This window comes from Bombina bombina, chromosome 6 (assembly GCF_027579735.1).
Source record: "Bombina bombina isolate aBomBom1 chromosome 6, aBomBom1.pri, whole genome shotgun sequence".
In the NCBI taxonomy this organism is placed as follows: domain Eukaryota; kingdom Metazoa; phylum Chordata; class Amphibia; order Anura; family Bombinatoridae; genus Bombina; species Bombina bombina.
Genome location: NC_069504.1, coordinates 769595403 through 769610676, shown reverse-complemented (window position 1 = coordinate 769610676; position 15274 = coordinate 769595403). Strand labels below are relative to the sequence as shown.

At 35.9% G+C, this 15274-nt stretch overlaps 1 protein-coding gene across 5 annotated transcripts in view; it reads left to right on the top strand.

Annotated features, from left to right (window-relative positions):
- ADGRL1 (adhesion G protein-coupled receptor L1) overlaps positions 1–15274 on the top strand; it is a 491322-nt gene that overhangs the window by 356215 nt on the left and 119833 nt on the right. For all 5 annotated transcript variants that reach the window (XM_053718064.1, XM_053718062.1, XM_053718063.1 and 2 more), the window contains exon 4: positions 57–166. In XM_053718064.1, the coding sequence (XP_053574039.1) occupies positions 57–166 (110 nt within the window). The remainder of the gene's footprint in view (positions 1–56; positions 167–15274) is intronic.

Genomic DNA, 15274 nt, shown 5'->3' with positions numbered 1-15274 from the left:
TTGTTTGTAAACATCTTTATAGAAATAATGACATATATATGTTTTCCCCTCTGCAGGTGTAACAATCGTACGCAATGTGTTGTAGTTGCTGGTTCTGATTCGTTCCCTGACCCATGTCCTGGAACCTACAAGTATCTGGAGGTCCAATATGACTGCGTACCCTACAGTAAGTATAAAACATACCACAAATAGATACAGCACACATTGATATAAAATATTTAAACAGAAGAAAACACATAAATACACAGCATATTAACAGACACAGTAAACCATGGTATATACAGATTAAGCACAGCAGTGTTCAAATATATTAAAAAGCATAAGGTAATTTAGTAACGTAAACAACATAGAACAATGCACAACAGACATTAAAACATAGAAAGAAAAACATTCACAGCAAAAATACAGTGTTATTTAACCAAGTACCAAGGATTGAAACATTACAGATACACAGCATGGGAGACAACGGTACAGGATTGTAAAACACAATCTTAATTATAATATACATCACAAAGCTCAGAGCAAAACCAAAGAAAATAAATAAATAGTTAATATAATATAGAGTACTATATTAAACCATAAGTATGTTCATGACCAGGATTAGAAAATAATCCCTATAGTTTACCATTGAGGTGAAAACATACTAATACACTCATTATTAAATATAAATATATATATTGAAATTTGAGAACTAGCGGAAATTTTCAGTTCTACTTAAGAAACACAACCCAAAATCTAATAGAGTGAAAATCAGTATATCAAAGCTATAAATAATATTAAGAAATATTCAGTGCCATTGTTATCTAAATTAACTGATTTACAACATTTTGGAAAGTTATTTCACTATTTAGAGAATAACATATAAATAGAAGAGAACTTTCCTCTTTGAATCTAGGTGAGTGAACTTGTTTCTTATGCAAGGAACCAATACAAAGGATCTTCATGCTACTCTGCTACCTTGCTGTAGTCGTCTACTATATATTAACTCTAAATATCAATAGCTCAGTTGCCAGAGCTCTCAGATCTGTAAGGGAAATGTCCCATTGAAATTAAAAGTAAACCACTTAGGCCCATTCCCTACATTTTCCAATAAGAATGAGAAACATATATAAACTTTTATTTGGGTTGTATTCTACACTATTTGGCCAAAATTATGTGGACACCTGGCCATCACACCTGTATGAACTTATTAGACATCCCATTCTAAAACTAGGTGCATTAATATGGAGTTGCCCCTCAACTCCCCCTCCCCCCTTTGTGGCTATAACAGCAACAACTCTTCTGGGGAGGCTTTCTACAAAATTTTAGTGTGTGTTGGTGGGAGTTTTTGCCCATTTAGCCTAAAGAGCATTTGTGAGATCAGGCTCTGGTGTTAGAATGTGTATTGTGAGCAGGACCCTCTTTTCAAATTCATTCTAAAGGTTTTCAATGGTGTTGAGGTTAGGGCTCTGTGCAGGCCACCCAAGTTCATCCACACCAAACTCTTCAAACCATGTCTTCATGGACCACGTTTTGTGCAAAGGGGAATGGTCATGCTGGTACAGGAAAGGGCCTTTCCCAAACTGTTCCCACAAAGTTGGTAGCAACCAGTTGCCTTAAATGTCTTTGTATACTGTAGCATTAGGATTGCAATTCACTGGATTTAAGGGCCTTAAGCCAAATACTGAAAAAAAAGCTCCAGACCATTATCCCTCCTCCATCAAAGTTTACATTAGGAACTATGCATTTCAATTCATAGTGTTCTTCTAACACCCAACACACCCAGATTCTTCCATCAAACTGCCAGATAGTGAAGCATAATTCATCACTCTAGAGAACATGTTGTATACTGCTCCAGAGTCCAGTGGCAGTGTTCTCCCGCTGACGTTTGGAATTGCGCATGTTGATGTGAGGTTTGTGTACAGCTACTTTGGCTATAGAAACTAATACACACAGTTCGTGTGCTGATGTGGCTTCCAAAAGTAGTTTGGAACTTTGTAGTGAGTGAGGCAACAGATGATAGGTGATTTTTACATGCTACATGCTTTAGCATTTGGCATCCTGATCTGTGAGTTTACGTGGTTTACCACCTTGTGGCTGGGCTGTTGTTGCTCCTAGACACCTTAATTTCACAATTTATCAGGGCAGATCTAGTAGGATAGAAATTTCCTGAACTGACTTGTGGCAAAGGTGGCATCCTATAACAATGCCATGTTTAAAGTCACTGAGCTCTTCAGTACAACCTATTGTACGGCAAACGTTTTTCTATGGCAATCTAATGGCTATGGGCTTTGATTTATGCACCTTTTAGCAATAGGTATGGCTGAAACACCTGAACTCAATAATTAATAGGGATGTCCACATAATTTTGTTCATATGTATATATTGCATTGCTAGTTGGTTGGCTGATCAAGGTTGTATCTGTATGTGGAATTTTACATAGTATTTTGCATATTAATAAAACACAGAAGCAATGTTGGTCTTGCCGATCTATCTCACAGTTGAAATTCTTGACCCATTTCTGGAATAAAAAATTCTTGTTTCCAACCCATCAGCATTCCTGCATGAAAACATTGTATATAAACTGTTTTTTTGTTTGTTTTTTTAAGCTATTTTTTTCGAGCCATTACAAAAGCATAAAAAATGCCATTTGAATTAGTAAAATTGCTTAAATAAATTAACAATTATAAAGGCTAAAATATAGTTAAATACATGAAACAAAAACTATAATAAATAATATAATAATAACTATAATAGACATGCACGTCACAGGTTTTTCAAGGTAGTTTTGATTTTTTAAGGAAGTAAGAGAGCAATATTTTTTAAATTTTATTAAACCAAAAAAAAAAGTACAAACCACTGACAAGATGTAAGCTCAAAACAGGCCAAAAATGGCTCAAATGTGTTTTCTTGTGGACTAGAATACAACTGTTGCATAGTCCAACTGAACAGTATTGGTGTGTTATCATGCAACAAATGCATTTGAATAGTTTGTGATAAGTAACTCTATTCAGATGATTTGGAATGACTTTGAATTTGGGGATTCTAGTGGTTTGGAACAGACCTGGGAATCCAACTGCTTAAAATAGATCCATTTGTAGAATAAACAGAAAAACAGAAATAATAATAATAATAATAATAATATATATATAAATAGATAGTAAATGATGAGATAATACAAATTAAACCTCTCTGGCAATATACACTGTGTGCAGAATTATTAGGCAAATGAGTATTTTGACCACATCATCCTCTTTATGCATGTTGTCTTACTCCAAGCTGTATAGGCTTGAAAGCCTACTACCAATTAAGCATATTAGGTGATGTGCATCTCTGTCATGAGAAGGGGTGTGGTCTAATGACATCAACACCCTATATCAGGTGTGCATAATTATTAGGCAACTTCCTTTCCTTTGGCAAAATGGGTCAAAAGAAGGACTTGACAGGCTCAGAAAAGTCAAAAATAGTGAGATATCTTGCAGAGGGATGCAGCACTCTTAAAATTGCAAAGCTTCTGAAGCGTGATCATCAAACAATCAAGCGTTTCATTCAAAATAGTCAACAGGGTCGCAAGAAGCGTGTGGAAAAACCAAGGCGCAAAATAACTGCCCATGAACTGAGAAAAGTCAAGCGTGCAGCTGCCAAGATGCCACTTGCCACCAGTTTGGCCATATTTCAGAGCTGCAACATCACTGGAATGCCCAAAAGCACAAGGTGTGCAACACTCAGAGACATGGCCAAGGTAAGAAAGGCTGAAAGACGACCACCACTGAACAAGACACACAAGCTGAAACGTCAAGACTGGGCCAAGAAATATCTCAAGACTGATTTTTCTAAGGTTTTATGGACTGATGAAATGAGAGTGAGTCTTGATGGGCCAGATGGATGGGCCCGTGGCTGGATTGGTAAAGGGCAGAGAGCTCCAGTCCGACTCAGACGCCAGCAAGGTGGAGGTGGAGTACTGGTTTGGGCTGGTATCATCAAAGATGAGCTTGTGGGGCCTTTTCGGGTTGAGGATGGAGTCAAGCTCAACTCCCAGTCCTACTGCCAATTTCTGGAAGACACCTTCTTCAAGCAGTGGTACAGGAAGAAGTCTGCATCCTTCAAGAAAAACATGATTTTCATGCAGGACAATGCTCCATCACACGCGTCCAAGTACTCCACAGCGTGGCTGGCAAGAAAGGGTATAAAAGAAGAAAATCTAATGACATGGCCTCCTTGTTCACCTGATCTGAACCCCATTGAGAACCTGTGGTCCATCATCAAATGTGAGATTTACAAGGAGGGAAAACAGTACACCTCTCTGAACAGTGTCTGGGAGGCTGTGGTTGCTACTGCACGCAATGTTGATGGTGAACAGATCAAAACACTGACAGAATCCATGGATGGCAGGCTTTTGAGTGTCCTTGCAAAGAAAGGTGGCTATATTGGTCACTGATTTGTTTTTGTTTTGTTTTTGAATGTTAGAAATGTATATTTGTGAATGCTGAGATGTTATATTGGTTTCACTGGTAAAAATAAATAATTGAAATGGGTATATATTTGTTTTTTGTTAAGTTGCCTAATAATTATGCACAGTAATAGTCACCTGCACACACAGATGTCCCCCTAAAATAGCTAAAACTAAAAACAAACTAAAAACTACTTCCAAAAATATTCAGCTTTGATATTAATGAGTTTTTTGGGTTCATTGAGAACATGGTTGTTGTTCAATAATAAAATTAATCCTCGAAAATACAACTTGCCTAATAATTCTGCACTCCCTGTATACTTATTTGTAGTCCCTTCAGTTTCCCGTTATTTTTTAAGGGAAGCAACACCTGGCAAACTGAACGTTTGGTGCCTACCTTTCATGAATATGGAACAAGCTACAAGGCCTGGGAGTTACTAATTTAAAAGTTTAAATAATCATTCATGAATCCAGGCCAATGTTTAATACGCTAGAAAAAAATACATAATAAATGATATTATACACAACAGAAACATATACTAGCACTGAACCATAGTGACACCTTCAAGGTGAGTTTTAAGTGACGTTCTTTCCAGTCTTTCCTTCCCTAGGTACTGTTGTCAGTAAAAATTTTGCACCAATAAACTAATAAAATTACTAATGCTTATACAGGTTAATATTACATATCCAGTAAGTATTCTAATACACAAGAAATAATCCAATACACAATATGTATCTTATCAATGATTATTCTAAAATATTTAATATACATTAAAAGATCGTAATATCCAATACACAGTATTGATCATAATACTCAAGAAATAATCTAATACACAATACTAATAAAATACTAGGGCACTTTTGACATTCACATGACACCCCAAAATTCCTTTTGTTATACCTATGACACACCAAAAACACATGTTATTAAATATAATGATATAAAACCATTACAATGTTTTTAAATATATATACAGTATATATATATATATATATATATATATATATATATATATATTGCAATGTAAAATGTCTCTTTTCTGAAGGCATTTTTCATTCCCTATTCCGTATGACACCCTAAGCTAATTGCCATGATTTCCTCTTTGAGAATCGCTAAACTTCAAATAATAAATCCTATTACACAGGACATTGGGGTAGATTTATCAAGCAGGGGATGCTGCAATCTACCCCCGAAGTTTCAGGTCTGCCTGAAACTTAAGTTAAGAAGCAGTGGTCATAAAACCGCTGCTCCTTAACTTATCCGCCACCTCTGAGGTGAAGGACAGCAATCATCCTGATCGGATATGATCGGGATTGACACCCCTGTTAGCGGCCGATTGGCCGCGAATGTGCAGGGGGCGGCATTGCACAAGCATTTCACCAGAAATGCTTGTGCAATGTTAAATGCCGACAGTGTATGCGGATCATGTCCGTCCGACATTTGATAAATCTACCCCCTTGTCTAAAACATATTGATATGGATGGTAAAACACAGACACACATCCAAAATATAATCCATGATCCTAATAAATGATCTAGTAATGCAGGGTCGTGGTTTACATTTCTTATTTTATTATAAATCCTAACATATGGGGCAGAACCTAATATACAAGTCACTTCTAATAAACCAGATAGAACCCTAATGGAGTGGACAATACTGAATACACAATATGGATGCTAATATAGAGAGCATTATCTAGATAATATAAATGCACAGGGCAACATACTGTAGGACAGGATCCCTGGAACTTTTTTTTGTTTTAAAAGATAGATAATCCCTTAATTGCCCATTCCACAGGTTTGCATAACCAACACACTTATAATAATACACATTTTACCTCTGTAATTACCTTTTATCTAAACCTCTGCAGACTGCCCCCTTATTTCAGTTTTTTGACAGACTTGCATTTTAGCCAATCAGTGCTCACTCCTCACTAAATTCACGTGCATGATCCCAATGTTATCTTTATGAAACACATGAACTAACAACATGCATTTAGATTAGAGGCAGCCTTCAAGGTGTAAGAAATTAGCATATGAACCGCCTAGGTTTAGCTTTCAACTAAGAATATAGAGAGAACAAAGCAAATTTGGTGATAAAAGTAAATTTTAAAGTTGTTTAAAATGACATGCCCTATTTGAATTAAGAAAGTTTTTTTGGACTTGACTGTCCCTTTCATATATTATATAATACATATGAAATTATCTAATAAACCAGCTAGAATCTGCATATCTAATACATAAAACAGAATTTTTTATACAATAGTTAACAAAAATACTCAATGTATCCTAATAAACACAATATTGTCATATTATATAATAATAATATAGGATCCTAATGCACAAAACACTTGCTAATACAAATTACAGAGACATCCTTATACATACATAGTGCAATATCTGTTATACAGTGAGGGACCTAATAGTAATATAGTAGATGAGGTTGAAAAAAGACCGAAATACATAGAGTTCAAACTATACAAATCTAAAATTCTTACAAAAAGCTCCAGTTAAGCTTAAATAATCCCACTAAAAGGTGACCCATTTAATACTAGCAATCATATCTATGAATTTTGTTTATAGACAGAAATGTATCCAAACAATTTTTAAATGTATCTAGGGTATTGGCATTCACTACCTCCTTTGGTAATGAGTTCCACAATTTTATTGCTCTTACAGTGAAAAAACGCTTCCGTTGCAGGAGATTAAATATCCTTTCCTCCAACCTTAAATTGTGACCTCTTGTCACAAACATTTTTTTGGGAATAAACAGAGCTTCTGCCATCTCTGTATATGGGCCTTGAATATATTTATATAAAGTAATCATGTCACCTCTCAAGCGCATTTTTTCTAAAGAAAACAGACCCAGTTTGGCTAGCCTCTCCTCATAGCTTAAATTCTCCAATCCTCTTATTAGCTTTGTGGCCCTTCTCTAAACTTTTTCTAGTTCTGCAATATCTTTTTTTGCGATCGGTCCCCAGAACTGCACTCCATACTCAAGGTGAGGTCTTACCAGGGCTTTATATAGTGACAGAATTATGCTTTCCTCCCTTGAATCAATGCCTCTTTTAATACATGCTAGTATCTTATTAGCCTTTGAAGCCGCTGCCCTGCATTGTGCACCCATCTTTAGCTTGTTATCTATTACTACCCCCAAATCCCTTTCCTCCTGTGTTTGGCTAAGTCTTGTCCCATTTAAATAATACGCTGCCTGCTTATTTTTACTTCCAAAATGTAGAACCTTGCATTTTCCTGTATTAAATCTCATTTTCCATTTACCTGCCCATACTTATAATTTTTGCAGGTCCTTTTGTAACGAAAGTTCATTCTGCTCTGACCTAATGACCTTACTTAACTTAGTATCATCTGCAAAAATAGAGATGTCGCTATTTAATCCTTGCTCCAAGTCATTTATAAAAATATAAAAAAAAACAGGGCCCAGTACTGATCCCTGGGGGACTCCACTGATTACCTTTGTCCAACCTGAGTATGATCCATTTACTACTACTCGTTGCTCCCTATCTTTTATCCAGTTATTTATCAATGAGCTAACATTTTCAGCTATTCCCAGTCCCTTAATTTTGTGCATTAATCTCTCATGTGGCACTGTATCAAACGCCTTTGCAAAATCTAAGTATATCACATCAACTGATTCCCCTTTATCTATATTTTTACTTACTTCCTCGTAGAATCTAATTAGATTAGTTTGACATGATCTATTTCTCATAAAACCATGCTGATTAGAACTCCCAATCTTGTTTACACTAATATGCTCATCAATATAATCCTTTATAATCCCTTCAAATATCTTCCCCACTATTGATGTCAGACTAACTGATCTATAGCTTCCTGGATCATCCCTTCTTCCCTTTTTGAAGAGTGGCACCACATCAGCTTTACGCCAATCCTTGGGTACCATGCCTGAGGATAATGAGTCTTGAAAAATTAAGAGTAGAGGTTTGTCTATAACAGTGCTAAATTCCCTTAACACCCTTGGGTGTATTCCATCTGGGCCTGGAGTTTTAGTTACCTTAATATTATCCAATTTGTTCCTTATATCCTCTATACATAACCCAGTTAATGGTATGGGCTGGCATGTTCTATTTTGTTCCAAAGTATCATCCAATGGTTCCTCTCCTGTGTATACTGAAGAAAAAAACTGGTTTAGTACCTCAGCCTTCTCCCTGTCACTGTTAGACATGCTACCCTCCACACATTTTAATGTACCTATATTGTCTTGCTTAGATTTTTTGCTATTAAAGAATTTTTTAGGGTTAGACTTAAATTCCTTTGCAATTAATTTTTCATTTTCAATTTTGGCTAATTTGATTGCATTTTTGCATGCTTTGTTACATTCCTTATAAATATGGAATGTTGAGTCTGTACTATTTTCTTTGAATAATTTAAATGCCCTATGTTTTTTCCTAATTTCTCTTAACACATTTTTATTCAGCCACATTGGCTTGGATTTTTTATTTTTATAACCATATGGTATTTGTTGATATGTATATTTATTTAACAAAGTTTTAAATGTTATCCATTTATCCTCTGTATTTTTTTTTAGAGAATAATTTGTCCCAATTTGTGTTATTTAATGATTTCCTTAAATCGTTGAATTTTGCTTTCTTAAAATTAAAAGTCTTGGTTAAACCTTTAAGACATTGCTTATGAAAAGAGATTTCAAATGTGACCATGTTATGATCACTGTTACCCAAATGTTCTTTGACTTCTATGTTTGATATTATATCTATATTATTTGATAACACTAAATCAAATATAGCGGTACTCCTAGTTGGCTCCTCTATTAATTGTGACAAGAAGTTATCCCTGAGAACATTTAAAAATCTATCCCCCTTAGCTGAATTACTAGTTTCATTGGCCCAGTTTATATCAGGGTAGTTAAAATATCCCATAATTACAGCACTGTTATGTGCATTAGTAGTTGAGTTTCATCCAGGTCACTAATGTTGGGGGGCTTGTAGCATGTTCCTAGTAATATTTTTTTGGGATTTCTCCCCCCACTCTTTATTTCCACCCACAGGGTCTCTACATTGTCGCCTGTAACATAAATATCTTCCCTTATTGTAGGTTTAAGGTTAGGTTTAATATACATGCAGATTCCTCCACCCCTTTTATTATTCCTGTCCCTCCTAAATAAAGTATACCCCTCTAAGTTAACTGCCCAGTCATGTGAATCATCCCACCAAGTTTCAGTTATGGTTTCTGCTGCTACTTGGTGTGCTTTCCTCTATACTTTCTAATGTGACATTTCTTAAGTCATCCCTTCCTTGAGATATTAAAGGAGTGACAGATTAACAGACTGATCTCTCTTCTATTGTGTTCTAACTGACCCTCCCCCCTTTGCCTAGTTAAAAAGATTCTCTAAACGTGCTACCATCCTTTTCCCCAACACACCTGCACCCATGTCATTCAGGTGACATTCATCCTTACTGTACAAACTGTACCCTAGTGAAAAATCAGCCCAATGCACTAAAAAAGTCAAACCCCTCATTTATACACCATGTCTTTAACCATGAATTAACAGACCTTCTGCCTTACTGAGTTAGCACACGGCACTGGTAATACACAAATCTGTATGTAGTGCACCATATAGTATCCTATTACACAGACAAATAATATAATTAAGAATATAAATCCTGTTTCATAGGTAATTATTTTATACACAGTATAGGATCCTAGTATGTAGAACATTATACTGTACATACTATTGATACAATAAGACATTTTTATACAACATGCATGTTTTCACAAAGCTTAAGAACATGAAACTCAAACATTTCCTTTCTTGATTTAGGTAGAACATACAATTTTAAACTTTTTTCCAGTTTACTTCTATCAAATTTGTTTCATTCTCTTGGTATCGTTTGTTGAAGAAGCAGCAATGCACTAATGGTTTCTAACTGAAGGTATATATATCCAGCCACCAATCAGCAGCTAGAACCTAGGTCCTTTGCTGCTCTTGAGCTTACCTCGATAAACGTTTCTGCAAAGGGTAACAGAAAAAAGAAGCAAATTAAATAATACATAATTTGGAAAGTTGTTTAAAATTATATGTTCTGTATAAATCATGAATGTCTAATTATGACTTTACTGTCCCTTTAATTTAATGAACATCACAATTCCTACCTACATAGTTGCATTTGGTCATTTCTTTTCAACACCGGCCCTAATAAACAACAGGTCTTAATACACAGTTCAAATTATATAGAGATAAATATAATTAAGGATTACGTTATGCAACGTCTTTTATACAGCAAAGGATTCTAATGCACAGCACTTGAGTCAGATATCCGACCCCATTCATCGAGCATTAATGAGCCTGAAATGCTAGTTAAGTAGTTGTGGCCTTAAGACTGCTGCTAGTTAAAGGGACATGAAACCCAAAATGTTTCTTTCATGATTCAGTTAGAGAATAACATTTTAAACAACTTTTAAATTTACTTCTGTTATTTATTTTGCTTCCTTCTCTTGTTATCCTTTGCTGAAAGGTTTATCTAGGTGATCTTATGAGCAGCAAAGAACCTAGGTTCTCGCTGCTGATTAGTGGCTGCATATAAATACCGATTGTCATTGGTTCACCCATGTGTTTAGTTAGAAACCAGTAGTGCATTGCTGCTCCTATAACAAATGATACCAAGAGAATGAAACAAATTAGATAATAGAAGTAAATTAGAAAGTATTTTCAAATTATATTCTCTATCTGAATCATGAAAGATTTTTTGGGGGTTTCAAGTCTCTTTAACCTCTCTGTCACCTAAAGTGTGGTAGATTGACAGCCCCTGCTCGCTGCAAGGCCGGACGGACGAGGTTCATGATAGCAAACCTCATCAGCCTGGCACATGATAAATGGGGCCCATACAATTAAGGTTCCAAATATACCACTATTGCAAACCAGCAGGAAGGTGCAGCACCCATGACAACAAACAATGTCTGTAGTAATTTGAATATTATTTAACAGTGGACTTAAGGTGTATTGCAAATATATGTTCACAGCAAAGGAAATAACCTTATATGGTAACATGAGCACATTGTTAAATTGACCAGAAAAGATATCAGTATAAAATTCCTAAAAAGGTGGGTGTTCCCAGGATTGGCTCTGCACCCCCATATCAAACAACATCTCTGCTGGCCCACCAGGGTCAAGGCTCTAATCCTTCCTACTATCCAATGGGCATCAAGCTTCTCTAGCACTTTATTATTTGTTGTTTGGTTTTGGTTTCCTCATTAGTCATATTCATCAGTCTCAACCAGCCTACAAAATATGTGGAGCCATGGGTAACTGATCCCTCTTTCTGGATGCATAAATAGGAACCTCTTTTTCCTTAATATGGACAACAAAATGTAATATTTCATAAATTGCTTAATTATGCTTAGTGGAGAAAAAACTTTGCATTCATTTATGTGATTTAAATATCAGATTGTATTATTTCCACTGCCCCCAGAAAGGCTGGATGGCTTTCTGTACAATTCAGAACCCTGAGCCTTCAACATTCTGTACAGTGATTGATGTGTGCAGGAGATCCTTTGGGCTAGATTTATCATACTTCTGTCGGACAGTACATTCTCACCCCTGTCCGTCTGGCATCGCCTCTAATGGGCAGCAATCCACTGCCCACGTTTATCATTGCACATGTGAGCTCATGTGCTACCCCACCCCCTGCCTGCACGCAGCCAATCACACACAGGTAGGGTCTGTCAATCCAAAAAGTCCAGGGAGATTGATATCTGCCACATAACAGGTGGAGGATAGTGCAGAGAAGCAGCTGCCTGATGACCACTGTTTCTTAAATCTCAACTGCATGCTTGCTTGTGCTAGCCTAACCCCCCAACTCTCATTGTAAAAATTAGCTCCTGTTGGATTGTCATTTGCAATGCATCAAACACAGAGTTGGAGTTCAAATCATAGGCAGATGCCTACTGTGCATTCCCAGACTTAAATGCTGAATTATCAGTGGATCAAATAAGTGCTTGTGGCCTCCCTTCACCTGGTCCTTCTGTGATTCCTGTTTGTGTGCACAGGATACAGCCAAACAAATTCCAGTTGTGGAATCTAATATATGCTTCATACTCACAAAGCCCTATTATGTATGCCTCGTTCTTCCTTTTATTTCCATCATGTTTAAATACTTTCAAATCCAAGCTGGCATTGCATGCAATACCTTAACAAGCCTTCTTAATGGTCTTGAGTTGTTTCAGCTACAAGTTTTTGTGTTATGTTTACCCTTTTTCATTAACCTGTTTGACACTAATTACCAAATTATGATTCTGAAAACCCCTTGTTTATCCTCTCTGTCCAAGCTTGAGCCATCCTGGTGTTCAATCATCTGGATCTTTATTACAACTCCAGGCACTATTTCTAGGGAGATTTTCAGCAACAAAAGTTTGTACTAAGTTACAATTAACTGTTTTACCAGAGGCCCATGACTTATAACACAAACTAAATTAACTTCTGAACAAGGATTCTAGTTTTTTTCATGGTCTCCGAAATATATTTAAAGATAAGGAAAGTCACTGAGACGTGCTTATTATTTTGTTGTTCTGAAAAGTCTCTCAGCAACTCCTACGCAACATGTTCTCCCTCCACTGAGAGGGACAGACTGAAATGTTTCATGGTCCTGTCACTCCTGAAGAGTGAGCTGACTCTTTTTGCCTATATGCACCTTTATTGTGAGGATCAAGTCATCTTCTTTGCTCCAGCCCAGCCCAGCCCATCTTCTTTGCTTCTGTCCAGTCCAACCATCTTGTTTGTTTTCTTCCGTCTGCTCCTACAATATTTCTAAGGTATCAACATTACTTTCTGTAAGGCTCTGATCCCACTGTGTCCGTTTGTTTTTAACCTTATTCTGGATGTCATTACAATGGGATTAACAACTACAAGAGGAAGCCATCACTGACACAGGCTGCATTATGTACATTTTGCTACCACCCAAGAAGTATATTGTATGATGTATGAACACTTTCACCCTATTCAGATCAGGTGGCCAATCTTTACTGGTCTAGTCATTTAGGGAACCATCTGACAGGAACACCAGTTTCCTCACAGAAGCAGAAATGTGACTGACTTCACCTTTATTTACATAGAGTCTTACCTGGGTCAGAGTCCACAATCCTTCATTAAACTGACAAACTGCTCAGCAAGTTGAGTTTTTGTCTGATAACTGCACATTGAAGACATTGAGGTCTGTGCTTTTGCAGTGTTCCTATGATTAGTAATCCATCTGACTTTCAAACAGTCATCCCTGCGGCGTATCGTGTCTATCTAGATATCTTCTGTAAAGAGAAAGCCCCACAAAGCAGATGTATAACTGTCTAGCTGAGTCATACCCAGACTCAGATATTGACATGGTCTCATTTTTCCTCTACTGGAACCTGATTTTGAAAGACTTAAATATTCATGATAATGTTGAATAAGTTAATCCATACTCCTGTTTCACTATAAAGTGAAGGAACTTAAAGGGATATAAACTCCAAATGTTTATTTGATGATTCAGATGGAGCATGCAATTTTAAACACATTTCTAATTTACTTCTCTTATTGTTTCTTCGTACACTTTGTATCTTTTGTTGAAACATAGGGTCGTATACTTAGGAACTGGCTCATTTCTAGAGCACTATATGGCAGCAGTTTTGCAAGAATGTTATCCATTTAAAAAGAGCACTAGAAGAAAGCACTATTTCCAATACTTCAGATGCCTACCTAGGTATCTCTTGAATAAAGAATATCATGGAAACAAACCAAATTTTGAATTGGAAACTTTTTAAAAATTGTATGCTCTGTCTAAATCACCAAAGAAAATGTTTGAGTTTCATATCCCTTTAAAATAAAGATCATAGTCTCTGACCCGGCATCACCTACCGAGTTCTCAATAAGATCATCATGAAAACCACTATCTTCTGAGACTGCCTCACTCATCTTCAGGAGATTGCCTTTCTCTTTGTAATTGTTTAGAAGTAATCTCAGATCATGAAGTATAATTCACATTATGTTTCAAATTAATAACACAGATTCCTAATATACAAAACAAAAAATCCTAAATTACAGCACAAGTTCCAAATATGTGGTACAGTACATAACTTTAACACAATATATTAGAATTCACAGTGTATTCAAAAGAAAGTCGCTAAGAAGTTTACAACTCACAAAATAATTTTATTAAATAAAGAAATATAAAAGTTGCAAAGCTTGCTACAAAATACATTCACATCTACATGATTACTGATCATGTGACTACAATACAGGAAAATTATCTTGGCTATACACACAAAATTATTAACCTTCACTGAAGTTAGTGACTATTCTTAAATGTTTATGTTCTGCTGAAGGCAGTCACAAACGTGACATACTACCTTAAAGGGACACTGAACCCAATTTTTTTCTTTCGTGATTCAGATAGAGCAAGAAATTTTAAGCAACTTTCTAATTTACTCCTATTATCAAATTTTCTTCATTCTCTTGGTATCTTTATTTGAAATGCAAGCATTTAAGTTTAGATGCCGGCCCATTTTTGGTGAACAACCTGGGTTGTTCTTGCTGATTGGTGGATAAATTCATCCACCAATCAAAAAGTTCTGTACAGAGTTCTGAACCAAACAAAAAGCTTAGATGCCTTCTTTTTCAAATAAAGATAGCAATAGAACGAAGAAAAAAATTGATAATAGGAGTAAATTAGAAAGTTGCTTAAAATTGCATGCTCTATCTGAATCACAAAAGATAACATTTGGGTTCAGTGTCCCTTTAAAACAGGAAAGCATAAATATAGTACTATATCTAATCTAAGTATAAGATTATACTACACAATTCAGAGTCTTTTCTGACTTTAATTA